The sequence below is a fragment of the Nycticebus coucang genome, chromosome 2, assembly GCF_027406575.1.
Source record: "Nycticebus coucang isolate mNycCou1 chromosome 2, mNycCou1.pri, whole genome shotgun sequence".
NCBI lineage: Eukaryota > Metazoa > Chordata > Mammalia > Primates > Lorisidae > Nycticebus > Nycticebus coucang.
In genome coordinates this window covers 14,275,224-14,299,805 of record NC_069781.1, presented here as the reverse complement: position 1 = coordinate 14,299,805, position 24,582 = coordinate 14,275,224, and the positions used below count along the sequence as shown (strand labels likewise).

Genomic DNA, 24,582 nt, shown 5'->3' with positions numbered 1-24,582 from the left:
TTTAAACTAAGTTGTCTTTTTGTTGCGTTATAGAACAAAGGAGATTTGATACCTAATCTAGTGTTTCTTAGGCAACATTCTTAAATTATACATCAATGTAGATTTTAAAAACATTTTTAAATTTAACTTTGTCTCATGGGAAACTTTAAACATACACAAAAACAAAAACAGAAACAACGAAACATAACACAGCTACTGCTCACAATCAAGGTGCTATGATTATTCATTGGTTATAATCCTTTTATTTTTTTTTTTAAAGACAGAGTCTTACTATGTCACCCTCGGTAGAATGCTGTGGCATCGCAGCTATAGCAACCTGAAACTCATGGGATTAAGTGATTCTCTTGCCTCAGCCTCCCAAGTACCTAGGACTACAGGCGCCTGCCACAATGCCCAGCTATTTTTTTGTTGTAGTTGCCATCGTTTTTGGCAGGCCTGGGCTGGGTTTGAACCCACCAACCCTAGTGTTATGTGGCTAGTGCCCTAGCTGCAGAGCTACAGGTGCTGAGCTAGTTCTAATCCTTTTCAAAGGACAGACCTACGAAACTGGCATTTTCTTAAAAGAAAAAAAAATGAACCGGGTGGTGCCTGTGGCTCAAGGAGTAGGGTGCCGGTCCCATGTGCCGGAGGTGGCGGGTTCAAACCTAGCCCTGGCCAAAAACCAAAAAAAAAGACAAAAATGAACCTGTACTGATATTGCCAATTTACATTTTACATTTTAAGACTGAAGAGGTTTTATTTAAATTCTTTGATGTTTAGCTGGACATTGTGGCGGGCACATGTAGTCTCAATCTACAAGGGAGGTTGAGACAAGAGGCTCTCTTCAGCCCAAGAGTTTGACGTTGCTGTGAACTATGGTGCCATGGCACGCTACCCAGAGCAACAAAGTAAGACCATCTCTAAATAAATAAATAAATTTTTTGATTTTATACTTATATCTTTTTTAAAATGCTGATAACCTTGGTTCCTAATGACATTAATAGAATTACTTGCTTTATCCTATTGTATCTGTTTAAAAGTCACTAAATAGGCTTGGCGCCTGTGGCTCAAGCGGCTAAGGCGCCAGCCACATACACCAGAGCTGGCGGGATTGAATTCAGCCTGGGCCCGCCAAACAACAATGACAGCAGCTGCAACCAAAAAATAGCCAGGCCTTGTGGCAGGCACCTGTGGTCCCAGCTACTTGGGAGGCTGAGGCAAAAGAATTGCTTAAGCCCAGGAGTTTGAGGTTGCTGTGAGCTATGATGCCATAGCACTCTACCCAGGGGGACAGCCTGAGGCTCTGTCTCAAAAAAAAAAACAAATAGTCACAAAATAGGCTCAGCATCTGGCTGAGCTAGTGGCTAAGGTGCCAGCCACATACACCTGAGCTGGCGGGACTGAATTCAGCCCGGGCCCACCAAACAACAATGATGGCTGCAACCAAAAAATAGCCGGGCATTGTGGCGGGTGCCTGTAGGCCCAGCTACTTGGGAGGCAGAGACAGGAGAATCGCTTGAGCCCAGGAGTTGGAGGTTGCTGTGAGCTGTGATGCCATGGCACTCTACCCAGGGCGACAGCTTGAGGCTCTGTCTCAAAAAAAAAAAAAAGTCACAAAATAACAATACCAGTAGAAATATGAAAAACAGGATTCACTATATATTCCTGTAAGTATATAAAAGTGCAAATATGTTAAGTCGGAGTATAGCATAAAGATGCTACCAACTTGATATATAAATCAGCTTTATTTTTAGGTATTAATTTGCTTTAATAGTTTTTATTTAAATTTTAAGATTTTTCTATTAAAAACTTACATAGAACAAAGAATTAAAAAAAAAAAAAAACTTACATGGTTCCCAAGTATAAAACAAGATACAGTTAGTGAGGTCTAGTTTCTGTCTCCCTTTCCTTTCATTCGTCCCTCCTCTATATAATGTTAATAGTATTTTATCTTTTCTGCCATATTTCCTTTTTTTTCCCCCTTAAGACAGTGTCTTACTCTGTTGTCCTCGGTAAGAGTGCCGTGGCGTCACAGCTCACAGCAACCTCAAACTCTTGGACTTAAGTGGTTCTCTTGCCTCAGCAAGGTAATTATCCCCTAGTGGTTTTAACAAATATATGTATGTAAAGTCTTTTTTTTTTGTTTTTTTCAGACAGTCTTACTATGTCGTCCTTGGTAGAGTGCTGTTATGTCACAGCTCACAGCAACCTCGAATTCTTGGGCTTAAGCGATTCTCTTGCCTCAGCCTCCCAAGTACTTGGGACTACAGGCGCCTGCCATAACGCCTGGCTATTTTTTGGTTGTAGTTGTTATTGTTTGGCAGGCCCAGACTGGATTCGAACCCACCAGCTCCAGTGTATGTGGCTGGCTCCCTAGCCGCTGAGCTACAAGGGCCGAGCCCCTGCCATTATTTCCTTTGAAAATTTATTCTGCATTTTTTTTTTTTTTGTAGAGACAAGAGTTTCACTTTATTGCCCTTGGTAGAGTGCCGTGGCATCACACAGCTCACAGCAACCTCCAACTCCTGGGCTTAGGCGATTCTCCTGCCTCAGCCTCCCGAGTAGCTGGGACTACAGGCGCCCGCCACAACGCCCAGCTATTTTTTTGTTGCAGTTTGGCCAGGGCTGGGTTTGAACCCGCCACCCTCGGCATATGGGGCCGGCGCCCTGCTCACTGAGCCACAGGCGCCGCCCTATTCTGCATTTTTAAAAAATTTTTTTCACCTTCCCCCTTGCTATCTTAAAAAAATTTTTTTTCTTTCTTTTTTTGAGACAAAGTCTCACTACGTTGCAGTGGGTAGAGTGCCATGGCATCATAGCTCACACCAACCTCAAATTCTTGGGCTTAAGCGATTCTCTTGCCTCAGCCTCCCAAGTAGCTAGGACAGGGGTCCACCACGTCGTCGAACTATTAAAAAACATTTTTAACATACCAATGTACTTGGAAAATATACTCTAGCAGAATACATACACCCTCATTTGACAGTTGCATAGTAGTACTCCACTCAAAGGACGACATGCCATAATTTATTACATCAATATCTTATTCTTAGATATTCAGGTTTCTTCCACATTTGCGTTCATGAACAGTGCTTTTATAATTTTACGTATTCTATACTTTTCTGTACTGCTGTATCTTTCGGACAGATCCTGGTAATAGTAGGCCAAAGACTAAATGCATAGGTGATTCTGGTGGACATTGCCAAATTCTTCTCTTTAAAAATTTGTACCACTTTGCTCCCACTGTTACTGGATGCAAGTACCTATTTCCCCATAGCCCTGCCAACAGAATATAATGTCAAGCTTTCAGACTCTACAAAACTAAGAGGTGAGAAATAGTAATTCAGTATAATATGTATGTGCACATATATGTGTAAAATATATATAAATACAAACACACATACACATATATAAACACAAAATATATATTTTAAAGAGATAGGGTCTCGCTCTGTTGCCCAGGGTGGAATACAGTGGTATGATCATAGTTTACTACAACCACCAATTCCAGACTTGAACAATCCTTTTGCCTCAGCCTCCTGAGTAGCTGGAACTATAGACATGTGCCAGTGTGCCCAGTTAATTTTTTGTAAAGACTAGGGAGTCTCACTCTAGCTCAGGCTAGTCTTGAACTCCTGGCCTCAAGTGGTCCTCCAGGCTAATTCTGTATATGTGCATTACTTTTTTCCTATCAATTGTCTACTTACATCTTTTGTTAATTTTTCTACTGGGCTGGTCTATTTCCTAGAATTTTCAGAAGTACTTCATAAGGCAGAGCCCGTACTCAGTGGGTATGGTGCCAGCCACATACACCAAGGCTGGCGGGTTTGAACCCGGCCCAGGCCTGCTAAACAACAATGACAACTGCAACAAAAAAACAGCTGAGCATTGTGGCGGTGCCTGTAGTTAGTCCCAACTACTTGGAAGACTGAGGCAATAAAATGACTTAAATCCAAGAGTTAGAGGTTGCTGTGAGCTGAAACACCAGGGTACTCTACCAAGGGCGACATATAGGACCGTTTCAAAAAAAAAAGTACTTCACATATATTTGTTATATGAGCCCTCTGTATATTGATTATACAATTTATAAATATTTCCCCCATTTGCCTTTTTACTTTGCTTATAATTTCTGCAATACAAATTAAACATTAAATTATAGTCAAATATTAAATTTTTTCCTTTGTTTCTAGATAATAAGACAAAGTTAGAAAAATGTTCCCTCTTCTCAGAATATAAAGGAATTCACTTTTATTTGTTTTTATTACTTGTATAGTTTATTTTATTATTATTATTTTTTTTTTTAATTTGGCCGGGCCTGGGTTTGAACCTGCCACCTCCGGCATATGGGACCGGCGCCCTACCCGCTGAGCCACAGGCACCGCCCTATAGTTTATTTTTTAATCTTAAGTATTTCTGGCTTGCTTATAATTTATGTAGCCTAAGGCATAAGAACTGTACCAATTTTGTCTCTTTACACATGTCCATCCAGTAGTCCCAATGTCATTTATTTAAAAAGTTTCCTTCATGGGCGGCGCCTGTGGCTCAGTTGATAGGGCGCCGGCCCCATATACCGAGGGTGGCGGGTTCAAGCCCGGCCCTGGCTGAACTGCAACAAAAAAATAGCCAGGCGTTGTGGCGGGCGCCTGTAGTCGCAGCTACTCGGGAGGCTGAGGCAAGAGAATTGCTTAAGCCCATGAGTTGGAGGTTGCTGTGAGCTGTGTGATGCCACGGTACTCTACCGAGGGCCATAAAGTAAGACTCTGTCTCTACAAAAAAAAAAAAAGTTTCCTTCACAACATTTGTATTAGACTGTTTATCACAGTTCAATTTACAATGGCCAAAATGTGGAAACAGCCTAAATGCCCACCAACCCAGGAATGGATTAATAAGCTGTTGTATATGTATACCATGGAATACTATTCAGTCGCTAAAAAAGATGGTGACTTTACATCTTTTTTATTAACCAAGATGGAGGTGGAATACATTCTTCTTAGTAAAGCATCTCAAGAATATAGAAGCAAAAATGCAACATACTCTATTCTAATATGAAGGCAGTAGATGACATAATACATGGGGGTGCAGGGGAATGAGAAGTGGGGAGAGGGGAGGAAGGAGAGGATGGGGGGTATCATAGTATATGGCACAGCTATTGGGGGCAGGACACAATTATAAGAGGGACTTTATTGGCTTAGATCCTATAGCACAGTGGTTATGGTGCTGCCGGGCACATGCACTGTGGGTTTGAGCCCTGCCCTACTAAACAATGACAACTGCAACCAAAAAAATAGCTGGGAATTGTGCCGGGGGCCTATAGTCCCAGCTACTTGGGAGGCTGAGGCAAGAGAATGGCTTAAGACCAAGAGTTTGAGGTTGCTGTGAGCTGTGATGTCACTGCACTTTACTGAGGGTGACATACTAAGACTGTCTACAAAAAAAAGAGGGACTTTATCTAACAAATATAATCAGTGTAACCTCATTCTTTGTACCCTCAATGAATCCCAAGTAATTTAAAAAAGAATTAAGGAAAAAAATAAAAAACACTTTGCAGGGGAAAAAAAAGTTGCCTTCACAAAAATAAATTCCTTGGGTGGAGAACACAAGGAGGGACTTTACCTAACAAATTCAAATACTGTGACCTGGTTGTTTGTACCCTCACATCAACCTGAAATAAAATTAATTAATTAATTCTACCTGGACCATACACTCTAAACCATAATAAAACGATAATACTTTTTTTTTTTTTTTTTTTGAGACAGAGTCTCAAGGTGTTGTTGGTAGAATGCCATGGTGTCATAGCTCACAGCAACCTCAAACTTGAGCTCAAGTGATCCTCTTGCGTCAGTTTTTCTATTATTCGCAGAGACAGGGTCTTGCTTTTACTCAGGCTGGTCTTGAACTCATGCTCAAGCAATCCACTCGCCTCAGCCTCCCAGAGTGCTAGGATTACAAGTGTGAGCTAATGCCCCCAGCCACAATAATACTTTTAGGAGAAAACATAGGAGAGTATTTCCATAACGTTGGTATAGGGAAAGAATTTTTAAAACACAAAATAGATAGCATTAACCATAAATAATTATATCCTAGTGGTTTTAAATTTTTAATGAGTTTAAAAATAATAATTTTAGACTGATTTTTCAGATTGAAAATAAAAAGACTTACCTGTTTTTTACTTATTACCTATTCAATTGTAGGCCTCTTTCTAACTCAGTTTCCTTTTTTTTTGAGACAGTCTCACTTTGTTGCCTTGGGTAGAGTGCTGTGGAGTCATAGCTCACAGCAAGCTCAAACTCATAGGCTTGAGCAATCCTTTTAACTCAGCCTCCTGAGTAGCTAGGACTACAGGCAAGACTGGCTAGTTTTTCTCTTTTTAGTAGAGACAGGATCTTGCTCTTGCTCAGGCTGGTCTCGAACTTCTGAGCTCAAGCAATCCACCAGCCTTGGCCTCCAGAGTGCTAGGAGGAGTGAGCCACTGTGCCCCACAATCAGCTTTTTTTTTTTTGACAGTCTCAAGCTGTCACCCTGGGTAGTGCAGTGGCCTCATAGCTCACAGCAATCTCCAACTCTTGGGTTCAAGTGATCCTCTTGCCTCAGTTTTTCTATTTTTTAAAGCGGGTCTCATTTTTGCTCAGGCTACTCTTGAACTCTTCAGGTCAATCCACCTGCCTCGGCCTCCCAGAGTGCTAGGATTACAGTTTTCTAATTTGTGAAAGTGTAGCTATAATACTTAACTCCACATTTGAAGATAAAATGAGAAATCTGTTCTAAAACACCAAAGTGCTATCTTTCATGTAGATTATGATTACAAAAATGTTATGATTATATGAAAATTTGTTTGTATAAATAAAGATGGGTTGTATCTCAGGATTCTTACCTTGCTCCAGAAATTGGCATCCTCTAGCTCTGACAGCCCATAAGTAACATAGTGAACTGTCTTACCTGGCCCTAGAAACTGGCATCCTCGAGCCCTGACAGCAGCCCATAGATTGGCGGACAATTGCTGAGGGTTCTGGTGCTGTAATATCAGTTCTGTTACAGTTCTTTCTCCAAGTGAACGGGCTGCTCGCATGGCTCTTACACGACCTTCTTCCTCCACTAGTTGACAGTTTACAAGCGTCACCAGTTTCCTTTGCATTGGACGGCTCAGTGCACTCTGGTTCAAACTAGCTACACCTTTAGGAAAAGAGAAACAAAGAGAACTAAAGATTTTTCAATAAAAAAGATGTCAGTTTTCATTATCTATATTTAACTATTTTGTAACATACATAAATAAAAACACACATACACATATCTTTCTAACAATGACTATTCTGGTGTTTATTATCGTTTAGTAATTTACAGTCTAATTTTTGGTTACTTCAGATTTTATTTAGGTATCCTATTCTTTGGATTATATTTGTCCAAAGACAACATCTTGGATTTATTCAGTCTGCTCTCCATCTTTACTAAAACAATGTAAAGATGACTGAATGAAACATTTAACATAAAAGTAATGATTAGTAATGACCCTAATATTTTTTAATGTACATGAGACATTCAGAACACTGCTTAATATATAAACTCTAGGATCCCACTCCTTTGTATTTATTTAAGAACATTGCTCCGGCAACTCTTCCCTCTCCCATATCATTAGTTTTTCCCTTTCTATTTGATTTTTTTCATCAGTATACAATAAAAACAAGTACGCTGTTATTTTATCTATCTTAAAAATAAATTAAATTTTTTTTTTTTATTGTTGGGGATTCATTGAGGGTACAACAAGCCAGGTTACACTGATTGCAATTGTTAGGTAAAGTCCCTTTTGCTAAATTAAATTTTTTCATCGACCCATCTTCCCCTCCCAGCTCTGCTCCATTTTTTCCCTCCCTTTTGTAGCCAAATCTCTGGTTCTGTATATACTATTTACTAGTCTACTGTCTTAACCAGTAGGCCATGACCATAACTGTTATGCTCACTATATTCCTTAGTAGAACCTTACTATGGTCTCTAAAACCCACTCCAATCAAGTTTTTCACTCTATTATTTCAATAAAACAGTTCTTGTCAAGACAAAAATTACCACTACTTTGCTAAATCAAATCTGTTTCCTACTGGAACCTTTATTGGATCTTCCAACAATGTTCAACAGATTATTCCTTACTCTTTTGAATACTTTATTTCAAGTAAACCAAGAACAACTTGGTTTTCTTCCTTGTGTCTCCTTTTCCTTCAATCTTCTCTGCTAATTTCATCTTTTTCCCCTGATCTCTTAATGTTAAAAGGGCCCCAGAACCCAGATTTTTTCTCTTCCCTATCTGCACTCACTACTTGGGTAATCTTATCCAGTTGTATTGCTTTAAATACCATCTCTATGCCAATGATTCTCAAAAGTTACAATTCCTAGACCTCATTCCTTAACATAAAACTCATATATCCACTGGTCTGAACCCAAGAAAATATCAGACACCCCACCTTTACCAAAATTGAGCTAGATTTTCCTACCTAAACCTGATCTCCCTGGAGTATCCCTAAGTTGATGGTAACCCCGCTTTCCAGGTATTCAGTCTAAAAAACCTAGGATTAGGGGCGGCACCTGTGGCTCAGTGAGTGGGGCGCCAGCCCCACATACCGAGGGTGGTGGGTTCAAACCCAGCCCCGGCCAAATTGCAACAAAAAAATAGCCGGGCGTTGTGGCGGGCGCCTGTAGTCCCAGCTGCTCGGGAGGCTGGGGCAAGAGAATCATGTAAGCCCAAGAGCTGGAGGTCGCTGTGAGCCGTGTGACGCCATGGCACTCTACCGAGGGCGGTAAAGTGAGACTCTGTCTCTACAAAAAAAACAAAAAAACCTAGGATTCATACCTGCCTCTGCTTTCTCTCATAACCTACATCCATTAATTTAGGAAATACTCTTGGCCCTACCTTCGAAATATGTCCAGATTAACCACCTCTCATCACCTCCACTGCTACTAACACTGCCCCAACAGCCAACACCCTGCTTCTTCTACCCTTGCCCTTCTACACTGAATTCTCAACAAAGCAGCCAGAGTGATCTTTTTAATGTTAATTTGATGGATTTACTCCTCTGTTCAAAACCTTCCCAATTTCAGCTTGATGCCTGTGGCTCAAGTGGCTAAGGCACCAGCCATATACACCTGAGCTGGCGGGTTCGAATCCAGCCTGGGCCCGCCAAACAACGACGGCTGCAACCACAAAACAGCTTTATGTTGTGGCAGGCGCCTGTAGTCCCAGCTACTTGGGAGGCAGAGGCAGGAGAATCATTTGAGCCCAGGAGTTGAAGGTTGGTTCCTGTGATACCACGGCACTCTACCCAGGGCAGCTTGAGGCTCTGTCTCAAAAAAAAAAATAAAAAACAAACCTTCCCAATTTCACTCAGAGTAAGTGCTTAAGTCTTTAAAATGGTCTATAAGTGTGTCTATCCCATGGCCTTACCATTTCATCTCATCTCATCTCATTCTGCCCTCCAGCACACTTTCCCCTTGCTTTCCTTGAAGATACTAAGCATACCTTTGATACTTTGCACTAGATATTCCTTTTACATGAAACATTCTTTTTCCAGAATCTACATGATTACTTTCCTCATCTCCTTCACCTCATTTCAAATTCAAAATCCACTTTTTTTTTTTTTTTTTTTTTGAGACAGTGTCTCACTCTGTCGCCCTCAGTAGAGCGCCGTAGCATCACAGCTCACAGCAACCTCAAACTCTTGGGCTCTTGCCTCAGCCTCCCAAGTAGCTAGGACTACAGGTGCCACCACAATGCCCAGCTATTTTTTATATTGCAGTTGTCATTGTTGTTTAGCTGGCCCGGGCTGAGTTTGCCTCAGTGTATATGGCTGGCGCTATGACCACTGTGCTACAGGCGCCAAGCCCAAAAGCCACATTCTTTATGAGGCCTTCGCCTATCCTTTAAAAAATGTGTAATCAGCTCTTCTCCTCTCACCCTGACATCTCTAATCCCATTAACTATATTCTGTTTTCTTTTCACAGCACTCATCACTTATAACACATTATATAATTTGCTTTTTTATTATAATTACAGCTTATTATAGTTTTTCCTTTTGTAAAACATAATTACCATGAGGGTAGGTATCCACTTAGTTTATTAGTGTACAGGTATCCCAAGCACCAGAATAGTGCCTGGTAGTTAGTCCATGCTTATGAGATATCTGTTCAGTAAATTAATTAATTAATGCATGCAATAGACATGTTTATCAAGAAAATCACTATGTCCAAAATAAAAATACCAAACAGTGCAAAGCATAAAGCCAATTCAAAATAAATACTCAACTGATTCATTCATTCAGCAATTGTATATTATACCTATGATGGGCTATTATCTTTATACTGCATTGCTGGGTATGCAGTGATAAAATAAAATTCCACATTTGTCCCAGTACTTAAAATAATTTATACACTTATACATCCATCTCCTCCAACAGACCATGAACTCCATGAAGGCAGTGACCTTAACCACTATTGAGTGCTTAATAAAGTTTAAAGAATGATGAACAAATATATAAAACTGTCTTAATAGGACTTATCAAAACTAATATTCTGCTATGATTCTATCAGTTTGATCAATGAATTCAAATACTGCATAAACTACAATATGCCGTAGGTATGATGAATACTTAAATTAGTAACAATATTATTTGCAGAAAATAGTACAATTTAATGTTCTTAATCTGTATGTTTTTCAATACGTCTCAAGCAAACACATGTTCCAAAATTTAAGTTATTTAACAGGGTATCTCCATCAAGTCTTTCAAAGTAAGTGTATTACCAAGTCCCTCTCAACAGTAAAAATGTGTTTTATGACCTTACCTTTACCTCCACTTAGTGGCTTTAAGTAGAGTGCCAAATCTTCAACACATTTCTTTGCAACTTCATAGTGTTTATTCTCACCTAAATTACTTAACTTTATTGACTGATGATCTGGTACCTAGAAAAAAGAAAAATAGCAGAAATACATTCATCTAGCTTATGCAGCTATTATTTATATACTTGATAATAATCTTGGCGAATATAAAATTATACAACAGAGATAATACATCAAAGGCATTGAAGTAAAATTAAAGCCAAACAGCCAGCCAAAGTGCCTTCCAAACACCAAGGGTATCGTACTTAATAGCAGGGTCTGAGTAGATTAATGACAGAATAAAAGCAGCAGGGAGTTAACAGTACTATATCAATGTTAATTTCTTAAGGTTGATAAACGTGCTATAATATAAAAGATGTTAACATTAGGAGAAGCTGTGTAAAGTTTAACAGGTCCTCTATGTACTATTTTTTGCACCCTTTTTATAAGTCTGAAAGAATATTAAAATAAAAAAAGTAGAGGGGAAAAAGGCAGAGATTTAGCACTTCTAGCATAGCACTCAGCACCTTTTTCCTATATTATTTCTAATACTTAATATAAACAGCATGGAACAGTATTCTCAATCAAAGGTCAAAACCTGGGTAAAAACTGTAGGTGTGGCCGGACACGGTGGCTTCCACCTATAATCCTACCACTCTGGGAGGCTGAAGAGGGTGGATAGCTTGAGCTCATGGGTTCGAAACCAGCCTGAGCAAAGAGACCCTGTCTCTACTAAAAAAGAAAAATAACTGAGGCAAGAGCCCAAGAGTTGGAGGTTGCTGTGAGCTATGACACCACAGCATTTTACCCAGGGCAACAACTTGAGACTCTGTATCAAGAAAAAAAAGAGGCTTGGTATCCATAGCTCAGTGAGTAGGGTGCCAGCCACATACACTGAGGTTCAAACCTGGCCCAGGCCTGCTAAACAACTATAACTACAACCAAAAAATAGCTATAGGCATTGTGATGAGTGCCTGTAGTCCCAGCTACTTGGGAGGCTGAGGTAAGAGAATCGCTTAAGCCCAAGCATTTGAGGTTGCTGTGAGCTGTGATGGCACAGAACTCTACCAGTGACATAGTGACTCTGTCGCAAAAAAAAAAGTAGCTGTCAATTCTATGAGTGATTTTTAGTTAATTATTTAATTGTACCAAGTCATAATTTACATATCTGCAAAACGAGAATGAAAACCTGTATTTCACAGTGCCATTGTAAATGTTCAATATAATTCAACAAATATTTATTTGTATAGAGAGCTTACCATGTGCCAACCACAGTTCTAAGCACTAGAGATCTATCAGGGAAAACAGGCAAAATTTCTAGCCTTTAGGGGGTTCAAGTTCTAGTGAAAAGGAGAAAAGGCAGCCAATAAATTCAAAAATAAACACATAGTGTGTAGGAAGGAAATCAGAAAAAATTATATAGCAAAGGTTAAGGATAACTGGGAATACTGAAGAAGTGTTATAATTTTAACTGGGGTGGTCAGGAGAGAACTGTGACACTTCTTCCTTGAGAACTGTGACACTTCAATAAAGACTTGAAAGAGGAGAAGAAATAAACATTCTAGGCAAAACAGTTACTACAAAAGCCCTCAGGTGGCAATATACTTAGCGTATTTGAGAACTGCCTAAAAGGCCAATGTAGCTTAAGCAGAGTAAGGAATAGTAGTAGCTTAAGTTGAAGATGTAATAGAAGACACATAGTACAGAGCCGTAGGCTATTTTAAACATGAATTAAGGTAACATTTTATAAATAATATTAATACAATAGCTGTCTATACCAGATGCTAAATAAATGGTAGCTAGCATTATCACAAAGTCTATGGTATTTTACTGACACTAAAATTCCATTGTTTGCAAGAGGCAACAGTATTTTACACTCCATTAAGGTAAGTTTGTCATCAATTGATTATAGATGCACATCTATTTAATAGTGTGTAACTTGATCATAAACACTGAAAACAGATTTTGCACTTTAAAAGAACTTCAAATATCAAGATACTAAGGGAATGGAGTATTTTAATTCATTGAAATGTTCTAATAAATCAGAAAAGTCCTTACTTTCTTGCTTTAATATGTAGTGCATGATGTACAGAATTTCATCTTCTTCCTCACCTGTAAAATGGGGATAATAACTACCTGAAGAGCTAAGGTAAGAATTAGTAATAATAGTTGTTGAATATTTAAGTGTCATACCTAACACAGAATAGACCCCCATTAAATTAAAGTTATTATCAACTAAGTCTTGCTCTGATTCAACAAAAAGACTATAAATGTGGAGTACTCATTCTGTAGCACATGTGCTTAAGAAACTGTGCAGAATTTATTACTAACACTCCAGTAACTGACTTTCCACATCCATATCCCTAACCAGACCTATTTTTTTCATTCACATTATTATCCTAAAAGTCAAGTAAGTTAAAAAAATGGAACAAAAAACTCCTATTTCTGGCCAAAGCCTTGATTACATTTCTTTTCATATAATCTAATGAATATTTATGTATGCTTACAAAAAAATTATTTCTTCTCCAAAATCACTTACATACATAAATTTTGACCATAGACTTTAAGAAGAAAATATATAACTATAATGTAATTTATGGCTTTGTAAAAGGATTTCTGACATTATTTAAAGAAAATATTCTGCAGAATACAATTATGAAAATCAGGTACATTGATATTTATTTCTTATGTTTCAACAATCACTAAACTTGCTTTGTACCCCACAATGAACTAAGTTTGATAATTATTACATATGCCAAATTAGTACAATCTTTATTTTATTTTTAATCAGTAAAATCTTGAAAGCTTACCTGGGCTCCAACTAACTGGAGGAGTGCAAAGTTGACAGGAAGCACATCAATGTCTGTGTTGATAGCAGTCTGGTCAAAAGGACAAGCTTTTCTGTGAAGTTTATTCAAGCAGGTCTTGCAAACAGTATGTGAACAACCTAAACTGATGGGTTTGTGCACATTCTCATCAAATTCATTATAGCAGATTGGACAGGACAGAAATTCTGTCCATTGAGCTGCCTGCACAGGCATTGTGGAAGCTGGATGCTCGGGTTAGCAGTCTAGCAGATCATTATTTTGCTGTGTAGTGTTTCGTAAGCTGAAAATGGACAAAAGTAAGAATGAACCACGTAATCATCCTCTACCTTTCAAGAATTAACTGCTAAAGTCACTCATCATAGCTTTAGAACTTAAAACATTTATTAATAATTTTATATGTTTTAGATGTCTTTTTTAAAGTCTATTTTCTGATTTAATTAAATTTTTGCAATTTTGGGTGGAAACAAAAAGGAAACACCCTAAACTAAAAGCATTCATTTTAACTGAACTGTATTTACACTGATTGTTCATATATCCATCATTAAAGCTTTTTGTATTTTGTTAATGATGATATTAAATGAGCAGATTAACTTTCCACATTCCATTTTTAGGAACACAAATTATTTTGGATTCTGGGGGGGTTTTTTGCTGTTTTTTAAAAAAGCGTTTCCCCAGGCTGGGTGGGATGGCTCATGCCTACCACTCTGGAAGGCCAAGGTGAGAGAATTGCTTGAGGCCAGGAATTTGAGACTAGCCTGAGCAGGAGCAAGATATGAGGACAGAGCTGTTTGTCCATAAATGAAAGGATAATGCTGACCACAAAATATGGTACTGAAGCAAAATAAATAGTCTTAAAAATCTTGCAGTAGTTCACTACAATACTTTTGACAAAACTGTAACATTTAGTGATTGATATATGTAACCAAACACTGCCTGGTCTAATGAGGAAGATATGGAAGAATAAAATATAAATTTTATATAAACATATAATTAAAAACTGAAAAAGCACATAGAAAAATTATGAGAGAATTTTTTTCTTTCTTTTTTTATTTTTGAGATAGAGTTTCACTTTTGTCACCCCCAGTAAAGTGCCATGGTGTCATCTTGTCTGAGACTTCCAAGTATCTGCAACTACGGGCATCTATCATAATATGACTACTTTTTCTTTTTCGAGACAGTCTCACTATGTTGCCCTCGGTTGAGTGCTTAAGCGATTCTTTGCCTCAGCCTCCCAAGTAGTTGGGACTACAGGGGCCCGCCACAATGCCCAGCTATTTTTTGGTTCTGGTTGTCACTGTTGTTTGGCAGCCCTTGGCTGGGTTCAAACCCACAAGCTCCGGTGTATGTGGCTGGCACCCTAGCTCCTGAGCTACAGGCGCCGAGCCTCACAACTATGTTTTCTATCTTTAGTGAAGATGGGGTCTCACTCTTGCTCAGGCTGGTCTTGAACTCTTGAGCTCAAGCAATCTGCCCAACTTGGCCTCCCACAGTGCTAGGATTACAGCACCTCGCCAATTTCTTTTATTTCTGAGATTAAAATGTTGGTTCTATAATTTAAATAAAAGATTTAGTACCAAAACTACAAAAGCTGTCCAGAAAGTATCCAGCCACCAATGTCCATATTATATGGCTGGATAGTTTCTGGACAGCCCTTGTATACTAACGTCAATACTCTAAATTTCACAAACTTTCTTTATCTTGGAGTTCAAACTTATGTAAGTCTGACAAAAGCTCTCTAGTGTACAAGAAATCAAGGAATTTAGGGCAATTAAACAATTAATACTTTTTTTCACAGGAATGCTTACCAACCCAAATACGTAAGTTCTACAGAAAGTAAATGTTTAAAAATGGAGGTGGGATGGCACCTGTGGCTCAAAGGAGGAGGGTGCCCGCCCCATATGCTGGAGGTGGCAGGTTCAAGCCCAGCACTGGCCAAAAACTGCAAAAAAAAAAAAAAAAAAGGAGGTAGATTCTGGAGAGAAAAGTATACATACAATTGAAAACATTCCCCATTCTCCTAACACACTAAGAACCTTCATTGTGGGGCGGTGCCTGTGGCTCAGTGAGTAGGGCGCAGGCCCCATATGCCGAGGGTGGCGGGTTCAAACCCAGCCCCAGCCAAACTGCAACAACAACAAAAAAATAGCCGGGTGTTGTGGTGGGCGCCTGTAGTCCCAGCTGCTCGGGAGGCTGAGGCAAGAGAATCGTGTAAGCCCAAGAGTTAGAGGTTCCCGTGTGACGCCACGGCACTCTACCAGAGGGCGGTACAGTGAGGCTCTGTCTCTACAAAAAAAAAAAAAACCTTCATTGTGCTTTTATAGCCACAAAATATAAGATTTTTAAAAAATTTTGGTAAAAATAAATCAGAGGGCTTTCTATAAAAAAAGTACCCCATACAAACTTTTTCTCGAATTAGCTAAATTTCACATTGTAATTTTTTTTTCTTTTTTTTAGAGACAGAGTCTTGCTTTATCGCCCTCTGTAGAATGCTATAGCGTCACAGCTCACAGTAACCTCCAACTCCTGGGCTTAGGCGATTCTCTTGCCCCAGACTCCTGAGTAGCTGGGGCTACAGGCACCCGTCACAATGCCCAGCTTTTTTGTTATTGCTGTTGCCGTTATGGCCCAGGCCAGGTTTGAACCCGCCGCCCTCGGTATATGGGGCCAGTGCCCTACCCACTGAGCCACAGGCAGCGCCCTTCACATTGTAATTTACTTTATACCTTTTACCTTGACCTTACCACATTTATTAATGCCACCAATGTAAACACCAATTAGTTTGCTTCCAAACTTTAGAAATGAGCACTAAACAAGTAAATCCATATCACTTCCTAAAACTATTTAACATTTTTAATGTTCAGTTTTCTAGGTTACAGAATTATACAAGAAAAAGCCTTTGAAGAATGAATTTTATCTTAAATCTTTGAGAGCCCTATAACTTGAACTGATTAAATGTGTATCAAAACAGGACACTGGATGTATTTTTTCATAATGGCCACCTGTTTGGTAACAATAATCCTACAGGTTAGGGCACTATAGGCCACTGGGTCCTAGGAAACTAATAACAAATACTTTTTCCTTAGTTTTCAAAGATCATCCTGAAGTGCTTTGAAGTTAGTGGGAGGGAAAGTTTCAACTAAACAGAAAAAATGCTATTCTTTCATATTTTTATCTACTATATTGTTTTAAAGCATTTCAAACTACTCCAGAATACGGGTAATAAGTTTAATGTTATAATAGCCTTTAGTGTTTTGGGGTATAAGAACATTAGAGGTTTTATTGTAATTAATCCGGAGAAGTTTGATTTCTATTAGAACCTAAATACCTTGAAAAACTCAAAATTTTGGCAATAACTCTGCCACATACATTTTCCTCCTGCTATGTGTCAGAATCTAACTTTCTTACTATAAAATCATACACTAAACATTTTCATATGGTAAAATACAAGAAACGTTTTGAATTTTTAAAAAATGTTTTTCTTCAGTATTATTATCAATAAATTCTAGATTACTTAAGATAAGGACACATTAAAATAAAATTTCACCAAAAACATGAAAGAAAATTATATAGTCCATTAAAATGTTCAATTAGTGATAAAAAATTGAACTTTCATTCTTTTTGAAAAGGCACTTTAATTTTATCTAGAAATTCATTACTCAAAATAAGTATCTTATTGTCTTTATAAATTAATTTTATTTTTTTTTTATTTTTATTTTTTTTGTAGAGACAGAGTTTCACTGTACCACCCTTGGGTAGAGTGCCGTGGCGTCACACGGCTCACAGCAACCTCTAACTCTTGGGCTTACGCGATTCTCTTGCCTCAGCCTCCCGAGCAGCTGGGACTACAGGCGCCCGCCACAACGCCCGGCTATTTTTTTTGTTGTTGTTGTTGCAGTTTGGCCAGGGCTGGATTTGAACCCGCCACCCTCGGCATATGGGGCTGGTGCCCTACTCACTGAGCCACTAGAAATTCATTTCTCAAAATCTTATTGTCTTTATAAATTAATCTTAAAAACATATAAATGAACCATGGGGCTTAGAACTATAGATTAACATGTAAAACTTGTAGATTTATACATTTCATAGTAACTTAGTTGAATCTATATTAAGTCTGAATTGCTATTAATACATTTCAAGTAGAAATAAAATGGATTAAAAAGCCTACAACTCTAGATGCCTAAAATAATAAGATAAAGCAGAAGAGTGAGAAATGCTAAATTAAAGGTAAGAACTTAAACAGATTTTCACTCAAGAATTTTCTAAGCAGTAAATTCCTTGCTATGAGTGCTAACACAAAAAACAGGAACAGTAACGGGCATTTCTTAATGATGCAAATTACAAACTGCTTTATTAAAAGCAAACTTCATACCAACCTAAGTACTTTCATTTTCCCTTATTAGTCCACCACATTAAGCAGACAGTTCAGGACTATACCACCTGATTTTAAAATGCCGGAATATGTTTCTACCTCATTCACTGATGTATTAGAAATATCTGTACTTGGGTGGCGCCTGTGGCTCAAGGAGTAGGGCACCGGTCCTATATGCCAGAGGTGGCGGGTTCAAACCCAGCCCTGGCCAAAAAAACCACACACACAAAAAAAGAAATATCTGTACTATTTTACAATTATCTATAAAAATGCAAGCATTACAGGGCTCAGGTCTGTTAATTAATACAATCATTGTTTTCATTCCAGTTAATCCATGTGAGGAATATAAACTATGGAAACAGACTGCAATAGTCAGAAACCTTAAAAATACAGTGATTTGTTTTGGGCTTTAAAATATATTTAAAGAATAAGTACAATTTGAGTTTTAGCCTAAAAAATAAGGAAACAAACAAACAAAAAAAAAAACAGAAACAATATGTAAGCTATATAAAACTCGGCATCCCTATATAAAAAGGATTGAAGAAAAAGAACTTACAATTTTAAAGACTGCTATTACATGTGACTTTGTTCAAAGTTATAACATAAATATGACTCAAGTTTTTCTTCTTAAATTCTCTATGGGGTTAGTTGGGTGTAGTAGCTCACAGCTGTAATCCCAGCACTTGGGAAGCTGAAGCAAGTGGACTGCTTGAGCTCAGGAGTTCAAGACCACCCTGAGCAAGAGGGAGATCGCATTCCTCCTAAAAATAGAAAATCATTGTGGTGAGCACCTGTAGCTCTAGCTACTTGGGAGGCTGAGGCAGGAGGATCACTTGAGCTCCAGAGTTTGAGGTTGCTGTGGGCCTCAAAAAAAAAAAAAAAAAAAAATTCTCGACTCAGTGCCCATAGCTCAGTGAGTAGGGTGCTGCTCACATAAACGGAAGGTGCGGGCTAGAGCCCAGCCCGGAACTGCTAAACAATGACAACTGCAACCAAAAAATGGCCGGGCATTGTGGTAGGCACCTGTAGTCTCAGCTACTCAGAAGGCTGAGGCAAGAGAATCGCTTAAGCCCAAGAGTTTGAGGTTGCTGTGAGTTGTGACGCCATGGCACTCTACCAAGGGCAACATAGTGAGACTCTGTTTCAAAAAACAAACAAACAAAAAAAAAAACAATTCTCTATGAGGTTAAACTCAGTTTTTTAATTAGTATGAGATACAACTCCCAATGCATTCTAACAGGGCAATAATGGGATACATTTCTATTTTAGCTAATATAAAGTTTTGCTTTTCTAGTGATGGCTAGACTTGAAAAATACTTTTTTCTGGAGACAGTCTCACTTCGTTGCCCCTGGCCAGAGTGCCTTGGCAGCAGTTTAGTTCACAACAACCTCCAACTCCTGAGTTCAAGCCATCCTCCTACCTCAGGCTCCTGAGTAGACTGGACTACAGGCACCTGGCACAACACTCACCACAACTGCCAGCTAATTTTTCTGATTTTAGTAGTGATGGAGTCTCACTCTTACTTAGGCTGGTCTAGAAATCCTGAGCTCAGGCAATCTTCCCACCTTGGCTTCCCAGAGTGCTAAGTACAATAGGCATAAGCCACCCAACCAAACCCCCAAAATACTTATTTTTGAGGTAGAAATTTACTTACTTCTATTAAATAACAGCCAGTGGATAACTGTATATTACCAAAATCCTGACCCCTTTGATTATCATGATCATAAGAGGAAAACTCTTAAAGTTTCAGGTTTTCCTATGTCAACTTTTATTAAGATAATTCATTTCCCGGAAGATGCTGCCCTAGAACAGTAATGTCCAAAAGAAATATAATGCAATCTCAGCAATTATAATGTGAGTAATATTAAATTTTCTGATAGTGATTGTTACAAAAGATTGAAAGAGGCCCGGGGAGGTGGCTTAGGCCTGTAATCCCAGCACTTTGAGAGGCAGAGGCAGGAGGTCCACTTAAAGCCAGGAATTTTGGCCTGCAGTGAGCTACGATCGTGTCACTGTACTCCAGTCTGGGTGACAAAGACTCTGTCTCTAAAAATTGTAAAAAGAAAACAGGCAAAATCAATTTAAAAAATATATTTTATTTAACCCAATTAATCATTTTAACATTTACTCTACATAAAAACTACTGATATTAAAAAAATTTTTTGTACTAAGTCTTTCAAATCTGCTGTGTAAGCACATCGTAATTCACATTTCAAGTCCTCAACTGCCGCATGTGGTTGGCTATTACTTAGTACTGAACATTCAACTCTGGAGTACTTAAGATTATAAAGTTGGTTGAAGTGGGTACATAGCCTAAGATCAGGAGTTTGAGACCAGCCTGAGCAAGAGTGAGACCCCCCCAGCCCATCTCTACTAAAAAAGAAAAAACTAGCCAGGCATTGTGCCACCTGTAGTCCCAGCTACCTAGGAGGCTGTGGCAAGAGGATCTCTTGAGCCCAAGAAACTGAGCTTTGCGCTATGAGGCATGACACTCCACCCAGGGTGACAGAGTGAGACTCTGTCTCTAAAAAAAAAAAAATTATAAAGTAAGACTCAAAACTAACTTTTATCAAGAAATTGAGGGAAACTCACACTGACACTTAAAGTATTTATAAAATTAGAAAAGCCCAGTCACAACCCTCATGGACTTGATACAAAACATCAATTTATTTTTAGTTTTCAGCTACATGCTTCCTTTTTTCCATCACTAAAAGTTAAACTTCAACACACTCCAATCAAAACAATAAGTACTTATTATGACCTAAGTTTATTTGGTGTTTTTAGCTTTGCACACAATGTAGAAGTTCAGTTTTTGAATATAATATCCTAATTGTAAAAAAAAAATGATTTGCCAAAAGAAAAACTTTTTTTGACTTTTTTTCAAATTGGGAGACAGTAAATTATAAAAGCAGAATGTGAACCAATGAAAATATATGAACAAAGGACATAAGTCTTCTTACATTGTCAGGTTAACACAACAGTAATAACAGATGAGTAACTCGAAGGAGCCACTAATGAACACAACTGCAATTAAATATTCAAAGAACAAGAGCCTGTTTGAATTATCACATCTACTTTTTCTAAACATGACTGGAATATATGTTTAACATTTTGTCCCTCTAGCAATTTTCCAAACTCGATCTTGGAAAACATGAATCTCCAAATTAACAAAAAAGGGCAATATTGAAAGATAGTCTTTAACAGGATGTAATGGCCTCTATTTCTTCAAGAACTGAATGTGGAAATAACGTGAGAAAGGGATGTGAGGTTAGGACAGTGATGTAGCCTCTTAGACAGATAAAAAGAGGTAAAAACAGGAGAATCCATGAATAGTCTTAAGGCTTCAAAATGACTTAACTAAGTTTGTATGCTTAAGGATAAAAAGGCTGCACGACAAACTAATACATTTGTTTCTTTGCTTTTGAGAGAAATTATATCACTTTGGTGTTAACAACATTAGCTTTCTCAGGTTAATCAAAAGTTCCCATTGGAACTTAAAAGTTTGACTAATACAAAAAAGGAAGAAAGGATTACTTAAGCACTTTATTTGGAATACAAAGTCATTCTAATCACAATGAGGGGGGTTAGAAATTAAAAAGAAGGAAACTCAACTTAGGTGCTGATCAAAATATAAAACAGGTTTGGAATCAGTGAACTAGATCTGCTTTATGCCAGCGATTACTTGAGAATATTATGGTGTGAAGGTTGTATCTGCCAGTATCTTAAATTCTTCCCCTGTGATTTGAAGAACGGAAATGACAGCTACCCTCATTTTCTCTCATCCTGAAAGCTAAAGACAGAAAAAAGTACAGCTGCTTCTCCGAGAAACAAAGATGCTTTCTACCATACTTCTAAGATGGTGGAAGAGTCTCCTCCAAGAGGCTTCACCAAGAAGGAAAAATGAAAGAGGGCAACAAGAAAACCATCGCAGAATTCCCTGGCTGTGTTTCATGCCATTGCTCCTAGTCACATCCCCTGTGCAACCACTCAGGTTCGGCCATCTCCATCCAGGGCATTGTTTGGCCGGGGTCCCTATTTACCACTCAGATCGCTTTCACCATCCCTAAACTAGGGTCTCGGGAAGCCCCAGAACAGAAAGCTGAAAAGCTGGAGAGAACTTGGTTTCTAGGACCTCTTCCAAACCCCTCTTACTAACTGATGTAGGAAGGCAGACGGAAACCTGGCCTTTGCTGGTGTGGGTTCCTTAGGGGTCAAAGGCGTCCCCTCAGCCCCTGTCGAAGGAAGGTGGCCATTTGAGCGGTCGTTCCGCATCAAAAAGCCCTACCAAAGAGAAGGGCCTCCTGAGGCCCCGGGTTTCTGTCGGAGCGTCAGGTGCGGCCCTAGGTTCCCAACCCCTCCAGGCACCGACCGCAATAGCACACAGGCCCCGGGTTCAGACTGGTCTCCCACCCGACCGACGGGACCAGACACCCGGGCTCGGGCCGGAGCCGCATCGTCCCCGCCCCCGCCCTACCTGAGGGGGCCCGGGCGGGGTCGCTAAGGGCCACTCCCGGGAGCCCCGCGACGGCGCGGCTCGGCGGAGGCGCCTCGTCTCGCCGGGGCAGCGCTCGGCGGCGGATTCACGACCTCAAACTCCATCGGGAGCTACAGGGACAGCCCCGTTGGCGGCGGCAAAGGCCGCGACGGGGCCTCCTCCTCCTCCTCCCTCCGCCACCTCCTCCTCCTCCTCTTCACCACGGAGGCGGACCTGGAGGGATCCCGACTTAGCTCTCGCGAGAAATTAATGCTCACATCACGCGAGGTTACGCAAGCCCGGGAGTTGGGGAAGTAGAAAGGAACTGTTGTAGTTCTCACCACCTGAACTGCGCATGAGCTTCCCTTTTGCGGCGAAGTCTACCCCTATCACGTGACGAGGGAATGCTGAAGCGCTGTGGGAGGTGCTTGAAACTGACTAGGCAAGCCTAAAGGATTGATGGGAAATTCCCTGCACATTCATCTATTTGCATTTTGAGCCAGCTTCCTGGACACCGACTTTAACCAGTGTCTCGCTACCGTCGTGAAAAGCATGAGACTCACTGGGTAGAATCACATTCTACTTAACTCTCCTGTATTGACATGCTGACTAGATTCTTCAATCTCTCCATGTAGGTACCAAGTAAATAAAAAAGAAAGCATTTATTTGGCAGCCACTTCCACATACCTCTTTATTAAAGAGAAAACTCTTTAACTTTTCAGTAAATGGCAAAGATTAAAATTAAGCACAATTTTGTCATAACAAATATTTGTTGAAAGATTTTTCACAGCAAACTGTAAGGTAGAAATTATTGTTTTTATATATGAAAAAACGTACGATAAATAGGGATAGAAAAAATTAACATTTATGAAATACTTTGTTTGTGGTGGGTCCTGTGCTATTTGATAGTTAATATTTTAGGTTTGGTGCCCATAGCTCAGTGGTTAGGGCGCCGCCACATATACTGGGGCTAGTGTGTTCGAACCCGGCCCAGGCCTGCTAAACAACAAGGACAACTACAAAAAAATAGCTGGGCGTTGTGGCAGGCACCTGTAGTCCCAGCTACTTGGGAGGCTGAGGCAAGAGAATCACTTAACCCCAAAAGTTTGAGGTTGCTGTGAGCTGTGACCAGGGCTCTACCAAGGGCGACATAGTGGGACTCTCAAAAAATAGATATATTTAATTTTAGTGTTACTTATATTTCATTTACTTATCAAAGAAACCCTAAAAGTCAGATTCTATGTCATCCTTGTCTAATGAGAAATGATCATGGGGCAGCTGTGGCTCAGTGAGTAGGGCGCCGGCCCCATATACCAAGGGTGGCCGCTTCAAACCTGGCCCAGGCCAAACTGCAACAAAAAGTTGGGCGTGGGCGGCGCCTGTGGCTCAGTCGGTAGGGCGCCGGCCCCATATGCCGAGGGTGGCGGGTTCAAACCCGGCCCCTGCCAAACTGCAACCAAAAAAATAGCCGGGCGTTGTGGCGGGCGCCTGTAGTCCCAGCTACTCGGGAGGCTGAGGCAAGAGAATCGCCTAAGCCCAGGAGTTGGAGGTTGCTGTGAGCTGTGTGAGGCCACGGCACTCTACCGAGGGCCATAAAGTGAGACTCTGTCTCTACAAAAAAAAAAAAAGTTGGGCGTTGTGGCGGGCGCCTGTAGTCCCAGCTACTAGGGAGGCTGAGGCAGGAAAATCACCACAGCAGTCTACTCAGGGCAACAAAGTAAGACTCTTGTCTCTAAAAAAAATAAATAAAAAGAAAAAAGAAAATGATCATCATTTATAATTAAACTCCTGGCACTTTCTAATGTGAAATCAGACACCCAACAAAAATATCTATGTAAGTAAACCCACTATGAATATAGAAAAAATGTGGGAAAAATTGCTTATAAACTATAAAAAGCCTACAAAAAATATGGTTATTACTGCTGGGATGACAGAAAACGACCAGCATTTGGGGGGAAAGGTTCATCGGCTGTGTAAAAGGATTTTTTTGTTGTTGTTGTTAGGGTCTTTGTCATCCAGACTGGAATGCAGTGGTGCCATCATAAGTCACTGCAGCATTGAACTGGGCTCCAGCGATCC

At 39.6% G+C, this 24,582-nt stretch overlaps 1 protein-coding gene across 4 annotated transcripts in view; it reads right to left on the bottom strand.

Annotated features, from left to right (window-relative positions):
• The window catches only part of RC3H2 (ring finger and CCCH-type domains 2), a 73,097-nt gene extending 50,368 nt beyond the window's left edge, over positions 1-22,729 (bottom strand). For 2 of the 4 annotated variants that reach the window (XM_053563173.1, XM_053563164.1), the window contains exons 1-4: positions 22,504-22,697; positions 13,642-13,939; positions 10,798-10,915; positions 6,916-7,149 (exon numbers count right to left, since the gene is read on the bottom strand). In XM_053563173.1, coding sequence (XP_053419148.1) covers positions 6,916-7,149; positions 10,798-10,915; positions 13,642-13,872 — 583 coding nt within the window. In that variant the 5' untranslated portion in view covers positions 13,873-13,939; positions 22,504-22,697. Of the gene's footprint in view, positions 1-6,915; positions 7,150-10,797; positions 10,916-13,641; positions 13,940-15,524; positions 15,599-22,503 lie in introns of all 4 variants that reach the window. The other 2 variants (XM_053563156.1, XM_053563148.1) reach the window with 2 other exon arrangements.
• Between the last annotated feature and the right edge of the window lie 1,853 nt (positions 22,730-24,582).